At 41.4% G+C, this 18,240-nt stretch overlaps 1 protein-coding gene across 1 annotated transcript in view; it reads left to right on the top strand.

The window, feature by feature from the left end:
* The first annotated feature begins 53 nt into the window (after positions 1–53).
* prkdc (protein kinase, DNA-activated, catalytic subunit) overlaps positions 54–18,240 on the top strand; it is a 236,238-nt gene continuing 218,051 nt past the window's right edge. Inside the window, exons 1-3 of the mRNA XM_073042713.1 lie at positions 54–447; positions 10,269–10,345; positions 13,925–14,017. Of these exons, the coding sequence (XP_072898814.1) occupies positions 294–447; positions 10,269–10,345; positions 13,925–14,017 (324 nt within the window). The 5' untranslated portion in view covers positions 54–293. The remainder of the gene's footprint in view (positions 448–10,268; positions 10,346–13,924; positions 14,018–18,240) is intronic.

Raw genomic sequence — 18,240 nt, forward strand, 5'->3', positions numbered from 1 at the left:
GAATAAACTATTTCGAGCGGAAAGGGAATCACCGTGGTGCATCGCATTTGTTGTATTAGGCGCATTCTCAAAAGTTGATTTAGTTGGGATTGCAATCGTGGTAAAATATTGATAAAAAGACTGCGTGTCTTCATGAGGACCTGGGGACAGAAAGAACACTGTGCAGAATTGGGTGTAAATGTTCCCCGTCCCCCCTCTTGCGGCGTGAGGCTCTGCTGGAACCGGAGCGCCGGTGAGACTTGCGGGCTTGTCATCACTGGCCAGTGAGACTAGTCTAGTGCCTTACTGGGAGAATGGCCGCAGCGGCGGACGGAGCCCGGCGGCAGCTGGACAAGCTGCACAGTCTGCTGGCAGCCAGAGACAGCAAAAGCGCCTCTGTGGAGTCCCACAATGTCATCACCAACCTCAGCCACGACTTTCTGGATACCAGTAATGAAAGCAGGCTGGGTGCGTATATGCATTAAGATCGCTTATTAGTCAAGCGACAGTTTAATTTGTGTGTTCCTGGGGTTACTCATTGTAGAAAAATCAGCTCTCTGAGGAAGCCTCATTAACGATAAACCAGAAAATTAAACGCGTCGTTCCCGATCTCCCAAGTTGTACATCTTCCCAAGTACAGAGCTCCCAAGTTGTCATCCAAGTGAAGTCTGGAAAGGCCGCAATGTAATTGCACTTCCGGCAACAAGAGCCAAATTCCGACGACACTAGGCACAAGTAATCGTTTTGTACCAATAAATTGCAGAACAATAGTTGGGCTCTAGGATTTTAAAGCTGCAGTCCAAAATCTGGGAAAAACCCCCCAGAAACGATAGACACTATAGAGTATAAGGACTATTAAAAACAAACGAAACGAATCACCAATTTTGTAGAGTTCATAGATATCTGCAGAAGAAATATAACCTTCATTCGCTTTAAGATAATTTTCCCAAATTGGTCTGTTAAAATTGTGACTGAGCGCTTAATTTTATAGTATGCAAAGTAAGTTTAAACTTGCTGATCTCGGTATTTTTAAAATGTGGCCCAATTTAAAAAATTTAATGGATATAACTGGCATTGTTCACATTTAATGACCATTGCCTGTGAAACGAATAGGTTAAGGGTCATGCACACGACTTTTAAGTCTCGTTAAGGATGACAAACATTAGTGAAGCAAATGAGTGTTTTCTTTTAAATAACAATTGTTTACCTTTATTGTTACTGTTGTGAAATCTAGTTTTTTCCTCAATTGAATTGACTTTATTACTTAAATCCTTCATATACATGAGCAAAAATCTTTACGTTAAATCTCTGTCTAAATGTGCAATTATAGTAATTTATAATAAATATTATGTACAACTGTTTATCGATATAACATAGAATCACAGTTGTGTCAGCATGAATTAAGCAATCTGTTGGCCTGGTGGAAGAAGCTGTCCCGGAGTCTGTTGGTCCTGACTTTTATGCTGCGGTACTGTTTCCTAGATGGTAGCAGCTGGAACAGTTTGTGGTAGGGGTGACTCGGGTCTCCAATGATCCTCTGGGCCCTTTTTACACACCTGTTGTTGTAAATGTCCTGGATATTGGGAAGTTCACATCTACAGATGCACTGGGCTGTCCACACCACTCTCTGCAGAGTCCTGTGATTGAGGGAAGTACAGTTCCCATACCAGGTAGTGATGCAGCAGTCAACTATGGCCGCCTCTTGTTTCAGCTTCTGCGTGTTCTTTGGCAGCAGCAAAATGGAGGAGTGATCTGATTTTTCAAATGGGGGTAGAGGAGCACTTTGTAAGCGTTGCGGAAGGGAGAGTAGCAGTGGTCGAGTATGCTACCTCCCTGTGTGCTCACCTGGATGTGTTGCTAAAACCTCGGAGAGACTTTAGTCAGAGACGCTCCATTGTTTAATACTTGGGTATTACAACATGGGGAGCACTTGTCCATTCAGCCCATGCTGGCTCCTATTCCCTCTCACTGCAAGTAATTTACAGGGGACAATTAACCTCCAGACGTTATCTGGTTCGTTGGGGGAAACCAGAGCACCCAGTAGAAGCCCATATGGCGACAGGTGCACTATCTACACAGATGGCACTGGAGAACTGAATTGGGCTTGAATTGCTTGACTTGTCAAGCAGCACCACTGACTTCTATTCTGACCTGTGGATTTAAACTACCCAGCTGCAACAGTGAAATTCAAACTTGGGTTTTTGGATCACTCTTTCAAAATTCTGACAACTAGTCCAATAACAGTAACAACCACTCTGCTACACACTTCTGTAAATAATTTGACACAAAACAAGGGCAAATCCAGTCTATCTTTGGGGGACATTAGATGCAGTTTAAAAATTGAATCACTTATCGAAGGTACATGTGGTAACTGTGGTAGAACTTTTTGTGATATTTTGTTACTATGCTGGCTAGAGGTTGATTTTAATTCCCTTTGAGTAGCTGCCAGTTTATTGACATCACATACAGATTTGTTAGTAAACACCTAAAATGGAAGTTAAGAAAATTAGTTGAGTGTGTTTGGTTTTATTTTCAAATACTGTGTTAGATTTAGGCTTGAGAGCTGAGGAAGGAAGGTTCCTGGGAACTAAAAGGCTAGTTGCATAGTGATCTATAATAACTATTCTGCCATTTGACATGAGAGGACTTGTACTTTTATATTGTCCATTTAGAAAAAGTAGTACAAAGCTGTTCTGTATTTTTTGATTATATAGTCTTAACAGGATGACATTGCTGTGTTTCAAAATTTGCCCTGGAGTAGTTCATTCTATATCTTCATATCCTATTGTTTCTGTTTTGGTGGAATCTACCACATTTAGTTTTATCTCCTTTCGCTCTTGCATGACGCCTTTCCGTGTATTGAGGTCAACTAATTCAAGTTCTTTAAGTCTCTTTTGTTTTTTGATCCTCGCAGTTGGTCTCTCTATTGTTCTCCATCTCTGGTCAAATTGGAAGGTGAAAATGCCTCCCTCATACGTTGGTGCCCAGTCCTGGCACCTTACACAAGACAAACAAGAGAAAATCTGCAGATGCTGGAAATCTGAGCAACACACAGAAAAATGCTGGAGAAACTTATCAGGCCAGGCAGCATCTATGGAAAAAAGTACAGTGGACGTTTTGGCTTGAAAGGTTGACTGTACTTTTTTCCTTTGATGCTGCCTGTAATGCTGAGTTCCTCAGGCATTTTGTGTCTGTTGCTCACCTTACACAAGATGTTGCAAAGTACAAAGTCCAAAAGTACAAAGTAAAATTTATTATCAGAGTACAGACATGTCACCACATACAACCCTGAGATTCTTTTTCTGTGGGCATACTTAGCAAATCTATAGAACAGTAACTGTAAACAAACTGCAAGTATAAATATAAATTAGCAATAAATAATAAGCATGAAATAACAATATAACAGAGTATTTTAATAAGTGTAGCTGTCCCTTTTGTTCAAAGGCCTGTTGGTTAAGGGGTAGTAACTGTTCTTTAAATTCATGGGTGTCACTATCTCAGGTCCTCTGAGATAGCGGCAACCAGGAATTTAAAGTTACTGACCCTTTCCACCTCCGATCCTCCAATGATTACTGGTTCATGGATCTCTGGTTTCCCTCTCCTGAAGTCTACAATCAGTTCCTTGGTCTTATTGACATTTGAGTGTGAGGTGGTTGTTATTACACCACTCAGCCAAGTTTTCAGTCTTCCTCCTGTATGCTGATTCATCGCCCACAACAGTGGTGTCATCAGCAAGCTTGTATATGGTGTTGGAGCTGTACTTAGCTGCACAGTCATAATGTAAAGCGAGTAGAGCAAGGAGCTAAGTACACATCCCTGTGGTGTTCCTGTGCTGTTGGAGAATGTGGAGGAGATGTTTTCGCCAATTCATATTGACTGGGGTCGTGCTCTTTAGGTTCTGTCTAAATAGTAGGAGTACAGCTAAATGATCCAACTTGCCAAAATGGACTCTTGGGAAGGAAATCCAGAACCCAATTGCACAAGGGGGTATTGAGGCCCAGGTCTTGGAGCTTATTGATTAGTTTTGAGGGGATGATGGCATTAAATGCCGAGCTGTAATTGATAAAGAGCATCCTGCTGCTCTTTACTGGAACATCTGGACAGCAAAGAGCATCTTTGCTGTCCAGATGTTCCGGTGTTGTGCGAAGAGCCAACGAGATAGCATCTGCTGTAGACCTGTTGCTTTGGTAGGCGAATTGAAGCAGACCCAAGTCACCACTCAGACAGAAGCTGATATTCTTCATCACCAGCCTCTCAAAACACTTCATCACTGTGGATGTAAGTGCCACTGGGCAATAGTCATTTAGACAGGTGGCCATGCTCTTCTTGGGCACCGGTACAATAGAATCTTGCTTGAAGCAGGTGGGTACCACACACTGCGGGAGTGAGAGGTTGACAGTATCCAAGAATACTTAGAGACGGGCGGACTCGAGGTCGGTGGCGTCGCCTGATGCATTGTGGGAGTCGGAAGATCAAAAGCAGCGAGCTAGCTGCTGGCGGTGTGCCCAGAGACCCGAGTTCTCTGGGCACAGAGCTCGGAAGTAGCAACGCAACAGACTTTTAACACCATAAATTGGCGAATTGTTTGTTATGTCTCCCCTCTTGCTGTGAAACTTGGACATCTCTTTTTCCCTTATTAGGGAGAGAGAAAGAGCCTGTGGTATGTTGAATTACGAGGTGAACAAGTAGCCTTTGGGGTTCTGGAAGTCTGTGTCTTTATTGATGCTTTGCTGTACTCTTGGTAGGGGTGCTGATGCTTTTTTGTTGGTGTTGGTGGGGGGTCGTGGCCTTGCTGCTGCTTATGTGTAGGGGGAGCTGGGGGGGGCTTAGGGGTTCTAACAATTAATTGTCATTCATTCTTTGGGGCACTCCTCTGTTTTTGTTAATGGTTGTGAGAAAAAAATTTCAAGATGTATATTGTACACATTTCTCTGACATTAAATGTACCTTTTGAAATCTATTGAATACACCAGCCAATTGGTCGGCACAGGTCTTCCGTACTCAACTAGGTACTCCGTCCAGACCAGACGCTTTCCTTAAATTCACTCTCTTAAAGGCAGCCCATGCGTCATCTTCAGATACTGAAACCACAGGATCACTGGGAGACGTGAGGGTGAGCGATGGTTCCTCCCTGTTCTGGTGGTCAACGGGACAGCATAGAAGGCATTAAGCTCATCTGGAAGCGAAGCTCTGTTGTCCCCTATGTAACAAGAATTAACTTTGTAGGAGGTTATGGCATTCAAACCTTGCCACAGCTGTCGAGCATCCCTCGATGATTCTAGTCTAATCTGGAATCTCCACTTCACTCGAGAGATGTTTTTCTGGTGATCATACCTGCACTTCTTGTAACATTCTTGATCTCCTGACTTGTATGCTTCTGATCTGGCTCTGAGGTTCCGGACTTCATTGTTCATTCAGGGCTTCTAATTGGGAAAAACCCTGAACAATTTCGTAGGGACACACTCACCCACAGCTGTTTTAATAAAGTCTGTAACACCCCTGATGTAGTCATTCAGGTACTCAGGTGACTTCTTGAACACTGCCCAGTCCACTGACTCAGGGTAACCCTGTTACCATTCCTCAGACTCCTGTGATCACCTCTGATCTTTGGAGCCGTGCTGTTTAGGCTCTGTCTAAATAGGAGTACAGCTAAGTGATCCAGCTTGCCAAAATGGAGTCTCGGAAAGGAACAAGGTGTGTTCTTTCTTGTAGTATAGCAGTGGACTAGTGTTTTGGGACTTCTGGTGCAAAAGGTTACATGCAGTAAGTCAGGGGAACAAGAAGTTAGCATGACCCCAGCGTCCTTTCACCAAAGAGAATTGACCAAAAAAAAAAAATACACCACCACCTTTTCCTTACCAGAATTTAAAGGTTTGATCCATTCTGGAAAATTCATAAAACCTTCTGGTCGGATAGCTGCATCTGGCGTGTTCGCTGTTAATCAAGTCGCAATGCAACAGACAATTGAGATCTGCCTCAGATACAGCAGCCTTGCGCTGAGGCCATCGATCTTATTTTCTGGTGACTGTATGTTCTAAGAAGCTGCTCAGTAGAGGAGGGTCCATCCCGTGCTTCAGCCTGCTTTGAATCCCTCCTCTCCTTTTGCGTTTTTGACCTTTAAAGGTGCCGTGCTTAGCTGCTCTGCATTTAAGCTTTGAATGTGAGATCTGAAGATCATTGATGTAGTTTCCTACTTGCCTCTTCACTTACTACTTTTGTTGTAGGAAGAGAGCTCCACTCACTCACGTGGAAAACAACATTTGGATTCCAGGGTTGAATGGCTTGTCATATGAAGATCGTCTGACAGCTCTGGGCCTGTATTCACTAGAATTCAGAAGAATGAGGGGTGACCTCATCAAAACCTATTGAATGGTGAAAGGCCTTGCTAGAGTGGATGTGGAAATTATGCTTCCTCTGGTGGCAGAGTCGAAGACCCCAGGGGACAGCCTCGGAACAGAGGGGCATACTTTTACAACGGAGATGAGGAGAAATTTCTTTATCCAGAGAGTGGTGAATCGGTGGAATTCTTTGCCATAGGCAACTATGGAGGCGAAGTCTTTATGTATATTTCAGGTAGAGGTTGCTAGATACTTGATTGGTCAGAGCTTGAAGGGATCTCTGCTCAGGGAAGCAGTTGAGGCTTCTTCACTAAATATATTTAAGATACAGTTAGATAGATTTTTACATAGTAGGGGAATTAAGGGTTATGGGGAAAAGGCAGGTAGATGGAGCTGAGTTTATGAACAGGTCAGCCATGATCTTATTGAATGGCAGGGCAAGCTTGATGGGCCAGATGGCCTACTCCTGCTCCTATTTCTTATGCTCTCATATGGGGTAAAGGCAGGAGATTGGGGGCTGAGAGGAAAATTGGGTCAGCCGTGATGAAATAGTGGAGCAGACTCGAGGGGCCAAATGGCCTAATTCTGCTCCAATATCTTATGGTCTAATAGTGCAATCAATATTTGCTACCCTGCTATAGGGAAGATGCCATTATTCGTATTGGTGTTGGTTTATTATTTATACCAAAGTACAGTGAAAACTTTGTCTTGCATACTGTTTGTACGGAACAAATCTGTATCACACAATACTTTTGAGGTAAAACAAGATTAAAGTGTAAAAGCTTCAGGGAAAGTGCAGTGCGGGTAAACAATAAAGTGCAAGAAAAGATTTACACGGATATTGCCTGTATTAAGGGACCGAGTAATGGAGAGAGGTTGATCAGGCTTGGACTTTATTCATTTGGACCACAGGAGAAAGGAGTGTTGATCTATAGAGGTGTCTAAAATAATGAGGAAGTATAGATAGGGTGAATATACACTCACACACACAGTCTTTTTTGCAGGATTGGGGAATGAAGAAATAGTGTAGATTTAAGGTGAGAGGGGAAAGATTTAAAAGAGAAATGAGGTAGTGTATGTATGGAAGAAATTGCCAGAGAAAGTAATTGAGGCAGGTACAATAACAACATTTAAGAGTACATTTGGATAGGAATTGCTTGGAGCAGGGTTGCCCAACCTTTTTTGTGCCATGGACCCCATGTTGGGAACCCTTGATTTAGAGGGATATGGGCCAAACATGGGCAATGTGGGACTAGTTTAGGTGGGCACATTGGTTTGAAACATAGAAAACCTACAGCACTATACAGGCCCTTCGGCCCACAATTCTGTGCCGAACATGTATTACTTAGAAATTACCTAAGGTTACCCATAGCCCTCTATTTTTCTGACCTCACTCACCTATCCAGGAGTCTCTTAAACGACCCTATTGTATCCGCCTCCACCACCGTCGCTGGCCGCCCATTCCACGCACTCACCACTCTCTGTGTAAAAAAAAAAACAAAACAAACTTACCCCTGACATCTCCTCCATACCTACTTCCATTTGCATTCACCAATTGTGTGACAGAGCCTGCGCTGTGCAGTACGCCTTTATGTATGCCATCACCGATACCTCCTGACCATGGGTGGTTCAAAGCATCCTTCACTATCCTTTTTGAGTTCTATTGACACCACATTTCACTTGATAAATCACAGCATTCTCATTCCCATTCACTGGCCTTTGCCATCTGCTCATTCTCAGTTGCTTGAAGCTTATTGCCCTACTATGTCAGTGTGTGCCAGACATATTCTTACTGTTCCTGCTTCCAGATGATCATCTGTGAAGCACCCTATGACTTGATCCTTTGTCTTTTATTTTGAAGTCCCTATGCCCTGATGATATACAGCGCAGACCTTTATTCCTCCACTCACTTCATTGTAGCTCCAGTATTGCAGGACTACTTCTGGATATTAAGTTATTGATGAGCCATCTTTTTCATAAAATTGAATCAATCACATTGGACACTTTTTTACTTATTCCTGACTCAATACTAGAAACTCCTCCAAGAGGATCACAACCTTGCCGTTGGGTTTGGAGGCTTGCATGCCTCAATGACCTGGAGGGCTATGTTGGCTGGAGTCAGGGCTTAATGTTTTGGCTCTTGGTAGGGTCACCCTTGCCAAACAGGTCAAAGGGTAGAGGCCATACGAAGAGTGGTCCACCAGTCCTCCAGGTTCAGGAGTTCAGCTGAGGGCTAAGAACTCTTGATTGGTAAAGCAAAATTCTTACGGAAACAGCAATGAAGAATTCTTCTACATCTGAGTGTGACAGTATTCCTGAGTCGCCACCCTTGACCTGCGTGACTGACAGTAGTGAAAACCGACAGGAAGCTACTGACATGATGAAGGAAGCCCTGAACACCGCCAGAGATGAAGGACCTTCATTGTTGCTCTGAACACCAGTGGCATAATGGGCACTAAATAATACTAGAAACAGGGCCTACAAGTTCCCATCTGATTCCTGAAACTCGCTAATGTTTCCAGTATGCTGTAATTTTCTTGCTTTAAAAATCTCAGCACCCTCCTTTTTGCTAACTATTAGGTTTATCACGTGCTGCATGAGGGTAGTTGAAGTCAATCTCTCTTTGGCTAATCAGTGCAGAAGGTTTATTTTATTAAATGTAAGTGAACACATTTTGCTTCTTTAATTTCACACTCCCACATTGTGTGTCTGGCCATTGGTGGAATGAAGTTAGTGGCTCAAATATCCCTTTCTTTCCCCCGAAAATGCTCCAAGGTCACTGAATATACTCATGCCATTGTCTGAAGTCTGGAGTTCAGAATGAGGATTATTGATTTCTACGTTGTATTGCCTCGTGGCAGGGACTGTTCTTTCAGCTTGAGTGTGGAATTCTGTTTGTACAGTAATATTGTTTTATGTGATTTTGTTGCATTTGTTTCAGCTTGTAAAAGAATCACCTGTTTATATTCCTGGTTTAAATATTAAGGATTGAAATGAAAGACAGATGGAAAATGTGAGAATTGAGCTTATAGTTGGGAGTTGGGAGGCCTACAATGTTAAATTAGTGACCATTGTTCCATGCGTGCATCTTGGGTATGCGAAAATGCTGTTGAATCATCGGTAATGATTGGTTCACAAAAACACTGAATTGTTGGAAGCAAGACTTGATCACTGGTTGCATGAAGCATGGTGCATTAAAGAAAAGCAATCATTTGATGGTCCAAGGAACTTCACTTCCTACAAAAGACTCAGTGATAGTAAATACTGTAGTTTGTAACTGACCAGCCAGGCTTAGGGACGCCATCAGGCTCCTGAACTGGTGAGGATAACTTCTCTCACCGCAACTCCGGACTGATTCTACAAGCTACAGACTCACTTTCAAAGAGTCTTTACAATTTAAGTTCTCACTTTTTTTTGTGCACAATTTGACTTCTTTTGCAAAGCAGTTGTTTGTCAACCTTTGTTCATGTATGTTTGTTTGTAAATTCCTAACAGCACAACGGGTGTACCTACATCTTAGGGACTGCAACGATTCAAGCTCATCACCACCTTCTCAAGGGCAACTAGGGATGGGCAATAAATGCTAGCTTAGCTTGTGATGCCCATATTCTGTAAATGGAGGAAAAAATTATATTGTTTTTTTTATTTGTTCTTAGCAAGAAAATAAATCTCAAGTAAGTATAAGGTAGCATATATAAATTGCACTTTGATTTTGTTGCTGCCGCTGGCAGTTTAATCTTTTTGAATCCTAATTTGTTATAATATTTAGCAGATTGTAATGGGCAATGATTAAATTCAACAAGTATTAATAACAAAATGCTCTTGATGTTACATTTTTTCCCTTAGATCTTTCTTTTATTCAAATTTAGTTGTGTTTTTGTATTAGTTTCTTGTGGCCCAAATTTTGTTCCTTGTATAGTTTATTTTCCCATTTCTGTTGTTTATATGCAGCTCTGCACACCTCTTTGATATTCTCCAAGGATCAAGGATTACTGATCTTCCTTCGCAATTCACTTGGCAATGAAGATGTAAGTTTTCCATGAGAGCCAGTCTGCATTTCTTTGTGTATATATCAGCAAATGATTAGTAGTAGGAGTAGGCGGCAGCCCTCTATTTAGTGAGATTGTGATTGATCAGATTGTGACTACATTCTCCCTTCTTGTGATAACTTTTCATTCCTTGCTTATCAATTAACTATCTACCTCTGCTTTCAAAACATTCAAAGTCTGCTTCACTGCTCTTTGAGCAAGGGAATTGCCTCAGCTCATACTCAAATGAGTGACCATTTATTTTTTACACGGTGACCACTAGTTCTGGAACCTTCTACTAGAGGAAACATCCTCAGTACTTCTGTGCTATTCAAAGCCCTCAGGACCTTTCTGCTTCAATCAACTCCACCCTCTTTCTTAAATCCAGAGCATACAAGCCACATCTGTCCATAAGCCACCCCAACCACTTCATGTGTCACTCTAGTAAGCTTTTTCTGAATTGTTTCCTTTGATTAATATACTGTACTTAATTAATGAGACCAGTGCAGTGCACCACGTTCCAGGTCTTGCCTCATCAGTGCCCATACGTAACTGAAGCATGACCTCCTTACTTTCAAATTGAGATCTTCTCACAATATACAAAATATTCTGTTGGCTTTCATAACTTCCTGCAGTTCTTACAAGCTAGCTATTACGGAATCAAGCACTAGGGTACCTTGAAGGCTTTGCATCCCAGAGCTATGCAATCTCTCGCCATTCATTTAATGTATTTTCATGCCAAGATGTTTAATTCTGTAGTTTCTGGTGTGCGATTCCTTTAACGTAGAGGAACAGGCAGCTTGGCCCACGATGTCTGTGTCAAACAGAATGCCAAATTAAACTGATCCCTTTTGCTGGATATGATCCATATCTCTCCACTCTAGCATTTTCATGTGCTTACCTAACAGCCTCTTAAGCAGCATTGTTATATCTGCTTCCACCGCCATCCCTGGAAGCACACTTCAGACATCTTCCACTCTCTTTGTGGGGGGGAAAGCTTGCCCTGTACATCTTCTTTAAACGTTCTCCCTTTCGTCCTAAGGCTATGCCCTTTTGCATTTGACATTTATACCCTGGGAAAAAGGTTGTGACTGTCTGCCCTGCCTGTGCCTCTCATAATTTTCTAAACTTCTTTCAGGTCTCCTCTCGGTCTCAGAAACTCCAGAGAAGACCATCTTAAGTTTGTTCAACTTGTCCTGATGGTTAATATCCACTAGTCCACGCACTATCATGGCAAACCTTCCTTACCACTCTATCTACAGGTATTGCCACTTTTAGGGATCAGTGGACAAGAGCCTCAAGATCCTTCTGCATATCAGTGCTTTTAAGAGTCCTGCTGTTAAATTTATGCTTCTCCCTTGCATTTGACTTCCCAAAGTGCAACACCATGCATTTGCCCAGGTGAAATCCCGTCTGCTATTTCTCCAGCTATACCTGTAATTGATCCTGTAAGTTATCTTGCTGTCTTTCACAACCATAGGATAGTCCAGAGCACAGCACTGTTGATGAAACATGGTTCCTATTATAATGTGGCAAATGAAATAGCCAATTTAGCCAAAATGGGTCTGGAAAAAAGTAAATTAATGGTAATGATCAATGAGAAATGAACAGACTTTGTGCAGTGTTCTTTGTAATCTAGACTGGCATACTCTTGTTGTACAGAAGCAATGTTAATCTATTGAAGGTGCTGCCTTTTGGATGAAATACTATATTAAAAACTTATCTCTTCCCTCTATTAGAAATTTAAAAAAAATCTCAGGGCACTACTTTGAAGAACAAAACCATTTCTCTCTTTCGCTCTTTTAATAAAACTAATTTGCTCTTCTTCAAAGTAGCACCCTGAGATCTTTTATGTCCACTTGAGAGAATAGTTAAATCTTTAATATAGTATTTCATCTCGAAGGCAGGACCTTCAACATAATAACCTTCAGTACAGCACTGAAATTTCAGTCTATTACAAAGAATATTTAGTGCAGGAACTGGTCTTTCAGTCCACGATATTGTGCCAAATTAATTAAACTAGTTATTAAATGTCTAACTAAACTAATCACTTCTTCCTACATCATGTCCATACCCTTCACATTCATGTGTCTGTCTATGAGCTTCTTGAAATCCTATCTTATTTGCCACCAGGACTATCCCAGGCACCTAAACTCTCTATGTAGAAATAAAAACTTCTCCCACACATCTCCTTTGAACTTAACCCCCTCACCTAAATGCATGCCTTTGCTGTTAGCCATTTCAACCCCAAGAAAAAGGTACTGGCAGATTATTCTGTCTATGCCTCTCCTAATTTTATAAGCTTCTATCAGATCTCTCAACCTCTAACAAAAAAAAAACAATTTTGTCCAAACTCTCCTTGTAACAATTACCCTCTAATCCAGACAGCAATCAGGTAAGTATCTTCTGCACCCTCTTCTCCGAAGCCTTGATTACTCCCAACCTAATCGCAGGACAAGTTACAATGACCAATTGACCTAACCGGTCATCTTTAGACTGTGGGAGGTAACCAGAGCACCTGGGGGAAGCCACACATTCCACTGGGAGGACGTGCAGAGACGCCTTACAGAATCGCATCGGCATTGAACTCCGGAACGCCATGGGTGTAATAGCACTGCACTAACCGCTATGCTACCACAGTCTGCAACATAACTTCCTGACTTGTGAACTCAGTTGCTTGACTAATAAATGCAAGCATATCTATTGCTTTTTAAAAAAATCACCTGATCAACCTGTGTAGCCACTTTCAGGAAACAAAGAACTTGGATCTCAAGACCCCACTGCACATCATCGCTATTAAGGATCTTACTATTAACTGTGTATTGTCCCTTTTCACTTCATCTTCCAAAGTGCAACACTTGGTCAGGTTAAACTCCATCTGCCATTTCTGGAACCGCATCTACAACTGATCTATAACCTGCTGTGCCATTTAGGAGCCCCAACATCAACATACTTTCATATCATCATACCATCTACATTTTCATCTGTGTTTTATACATATATACAATATCACAAATAGCAACAGTCGCAGTATTAATTCCTGCAGAATACCATTATTCACAGTCCTCTAGTCAGGAAAAGTCCCTTCCACCACCACACTCTGTCTACTATGGGCAAGCCAATTCTGAATGCAAACAGCCATTTCACCTCGGATCCCATGCATCTTAATCTTCTGAATGAGCCTCCCATGAGAGACCTTGTCAAATGCCTTTCTAAAATCCAAGTAGACAACATTCTCAATCACCTTCGTCACCTCAAAACTTAATCTAGTAAGAGATGATTTTCCAGGTACAAAGCCATGCTGATTAACCTAATTTACCAATGGTTTTCCAAGTGCTCCTAAATCCTACCCCTAATAATTCTCTCTAGTGAGACTCATTGGAAAATAGTTTCCAGAATGATCCCAATTTCCCTTGACTAATGGAAAACAAATAAGTGAATGAACTAATCTTGAACCCACTGACTCAAGTGAGAGTAACATGAACTGAGGCAAGCCTAGTTGATTATTTCAATGTTTTATTGGCTTTGTAAACTATTACTTGTCATTCTAAGAAAATCTGTCTTGTTTTGATTTTTTAGTTTCGAGACTGTAGAGAAGAGGTTTTGAAGTTAGTTACTGCATTTGTTGAAAAGATTAAAAATGCTGTTAGACCACATGCCAATGAAATCAAGGTAAGAGATTTTATGCTATCATTTAAATAAACCTATAGAGATATACTCAGAATTTTAGACCATTAGACCAAAGTTCAAAAAAAATTATTGTACATATAAGGCATACTCAATAAATCCATAATAGAATAATAACCTTAAAGAATCAATAAAGGACGGTACCAATTTGGGATTTCAACCAGTTTGCAAAAGACAACAGATTGCGTAAATACAAAAAGACGGAAAATAATAAATAAATACACAATAAATATTGAGAACATGAGACAAAGAGTCCTTGAAAGTGAGTCATAAGTTGTGGAACAAGTGAAGATGAGTGAAGTTATCCTCTTTGATTCAAGAGTCTCATGGCTGAGGGTTAATAGCTGTTCCTGAACATGGTGGTTTGGGCCCTGAGACTCCTGTACCTTCTTCCTGATAGCAACAGCAAGAAGAGAGTATGACCATGGTGGTGGGGATCCCTGATGATGGATGCTGCTTTCCTGCAACAACGCTTCATATAGATGTGCTCAGTGGTGGGGAGTGTTTTGCCTGTGATGGAATGGGCCCTGTCTACTACTATTTTGTAGGATTTTCTCTTCATTAGCATTGGTGTTTCCAGTCCAGGCTGTGATGCAGCCAGTTAATATACTCACCACCACACATCTATAGAAGTTTGTTAGAGTTTTAGAGATCATGTTGAATCTTTGCAAACTCCTAAGGAAGTAGAGGAGCTGCTGTGATTTCTTCATAATTGCACTTATGTTCTAAGATCAGGATGGGTAACCTGAAATGGAAATACAGAAGAATCTGAAGTTATTGACCTTCTCTGCCTCTGATCCTCTGATGAGGACTGGCTCATGGACCTCTGGTTTTCTCCCCCTGAGGTCAATAATCAGCTGTTTGGTTTTACTGATGTTGAGTAAGATGTAGTTGTGGCACCACTCAGCCAGATTTTCAATCTCCTTCCTACATGCTGATTTGTCACCTCCTTTGATTTGGCCAATGACAGTGGTGTCATCAGCAAACTTGAAGATGGCGTTGGAGATGTGCTTAGCCACATTGTCATAAGTATAAAGTGAGTAGTGCAGAGGGCGAAGCACACAGCCTTGTGGACCATAAGAGATAAGAGACCATATTCGCCCCATTGAGTCTAAACCTCTATTTTATCATAGCTGATTCATTACTACCTTTCCATCAACATTTTCCATAGGTCCAATATCTACTCTCACCGTTCTTTTATTCTTTTTAGTGTACATCTGAAAAAAACCTTTTGTATCCTCTTTGATATTATTAGTTAGCTTATCTTCATATTTCATATCTTCCCTCCTAATGGCTTTTTAGTTGCCTTCTGTTGGTTTTTAAAAGCTTCCTAATCCACTAAATTCCCACTAATTTTGATGTTAATTATAATCTAATTTTTGAAAAGTACTTTCAGTTTAAGGGAAAGAAAACAATCAGCTTAGCTTCTGATAGTCTCTCTAGGTCAAGCATCCTATCTTCGTTGGGGGTTATATATTTCTTGGGGATTATCTGCAGGGAAGTTCCATGGTATAGTTATAGACAGTGAACTTGGGGATAATTGCGTGAAATGGTGATGCCCGAAGTGACACATCATGGCAATTCTTCACCAGACATGATGTCTACATGCTACCAATGTGTAAGTGCATCAGTAATACCTGATTACCCGTACATTTATCTCACTTCTTAAACGGGAGTCTCTTTGTTGTCATGTGGTTCACAATCACAGGGTTTTTGATTTCCTAGTGCAAATGATAGGAAACCTCAGCAAATTCTGAACAAGCTGTTGGTTTGGAATTCTGTGGCACCTTTTGAGGAGTTTTCAGACCTTCTGCTCTTTAAATGACTGAATGCCAGGGGTTCAGTTCAGAAACATGGACACCAGCCAGAGAGTTTGAACCTTGTATTATATCAAAGTGCTGTTTACAATATAGAGCTGGTAAATTACAGGAAATTCTACAATGAAGAACATGTTTTTGCTCTGTTTATAAGTGGAAAAAGCAACTTTTATAATAAACATTCCTCCAGAATAATTTTAATCTTATTTTTTAGAGGACTCTGCAGGTATTTTATTAGGTATGTCATGCCTTATTAAATATACTCAAATTCAAATAGATTTCTAGAAAATGGGCAAGGTCTTTTCTGAGTTAATAGTATATTATTAGATTTTGAAGAGAAAAGATGTGTTTGGAGAGAAGCTTTGCTTGGTGTGGACAGAGCACAGGGGTTTTATGTGCAAGAGAATGATGACAGCGAGTTTGTAAAGAGAAGGGCATTCTCTAAGAGGGTCATTTGCAATATTATTGAGTTGAGAACAGGAGGACTATTTGGCTGGGCAATAACTGAAAATGAGTGAAATGATAAATGGGTGAGTCCATAGGACATAGGAGCAACCCACTGAATCCACTCCACCATTTCATCATGGCTGATCCTGGATCCCATTCAACCCCATACACTGGCCTGCTCACCATATCACTTGATGCCCCAACCAATCAGGGATCTATCAACCTCCGCTTTTAGTATACCCAAGGACTTGGCTCCACCGCAGTCTGTGGCAAAGCATTCACAGATTCACCACACTTTGACTAAAAAAATTACTCCTTACTTCTGTTCTAAAAAGGTCACCCCTCAATTTTGAGCCTGTACCTTCTAGTTCTGGATCCCACCACCGGAGGAAACATCTTCTCCGCATCCCCCTTATCTAGTCCTTTCAACATTCAGTTGGTTTCAATGAGATCCCCATCCATTCTTTTAAATTCCAGTGAGTACAGGCCCAAAGCTGCCAAACGCTCCTTGTATGTTAACTCCTTCATTCCCAGAATCATCTTCGTGATCCTCCTCTGGATTCTCTTCAATGACAACACATCCTTTCTGAGATAGAGGACCCAAAACTGTTGACAATACTCCAAGTGCGGCCTGACTAGTGTCTTATAAAGGCTCAGCATTATCTCCTTGTTTTTACATTCTATTCCTCTTGAAATAAATGCCAGTATTGCATTTGCCTTCTTTACCACAGACTCAGCCTGTGAATTAACCTTCTGGGAGTCAGGCCTGCATCTCTCTGCAGCTCTGATGTTTGAATTTTCTCTCCATTTAGATAATAGTCTGCACTATTGTTCCTTTTACCAAAATGCATTGTCATACATTTCCCAACACTGTATTCCATCTGCTGCTTTTTTGCCCATTGCCTTTTTTTTGCCCATTTTTCTAATTTGTCTAAGTTGGGCTGCAATCTCATTGCTTCCTCAGCACTTCCTACCCCTCCACCTACCTTTGTATCATCTGCAAACTTTGCCACAAAGCCATCAATTCCACTATCCAAATCATTGACCAACAATGTGAAAAGTAGTGGTCCTAATACTGACCCCTGAGGAACACCACTGTCACTGGCAGTCAACCAGAAAAGGCCCCTTTTAGTCCCACTTGCTGCCTCTTGCCTGTCAGCCATTCATCTATCTGTGCCACACTATATGATCTTATCTTGTTAAGCAGCCTCATGTGAGGCACCTTATCAAATGCCTTCTAAAAATCCAAGTAAATGACATTTACTGCCTCTTCCTTGTCCACTCTGCTTGTTACTTCCTCAAAGAATTTTAACAGATTTGTCAGGCAAGATTTCCCTCTGCAGAAACCATGCTGACTTAGATTTGTTTTATCATTAGTTTCCAAGTACCCCGATACCTCATTCTCAATAATGGATTGCCACACTTTTCCAATCACCGAGGTTAGGCTAACTGGCCTATAATTTCCTCTCTTTTATCTTCCTCACTTCTTAAAGAGTGGAATGACATTTGCAATTTTCAGTCCTCTGGGACTATGCCAGAATCAAGTGATTCTTGAAAGATCATGACCAATACATCCATTATCTCTTCAACAACTTCTCTAGGGACTCTGGGATGTAGTCCATCTGGTCCAGGTAACATCCATTTTAAGACCTTTCCGTTTGCCTTGCACTTTTTCCTTTGTAAAGTCCTACTGATCTGCTGAATTTTGAAAGGATATGAGAGAATGAGGAGATTGTGGTGAACTACATATACCTGTCTGGACACGCCCCCCCCCCCCCCCCACTGACTGCTCCTGTGGCTCCTCCCACAGACCCCTGTATAAAGGCGATTGGAGGCACTGCTCCTCCCTCAGTCTCCAGGATGTTGTGTGATGGTCTCTTGCTGCTGACTGCTCTCTTCCAGCTAATAAAAGCCTATCTTGCCTCACGTCTCCGAGAGTTATTA

Source organism: Hemitrygon akajei, chromosome 1 (genome assembly GCF_048418815.1).
Source record: "Hemitrygon akajei chromosome 1, sHemAka1.3, whole genome shotgun sequence".
Lineage (NCBI taxonomy): Eukaryota > Metazoa > Chordata > Chondrichthyes > Myliobatiformes > Dasyatidae > Hemitrygon > Hemitrygon akajei.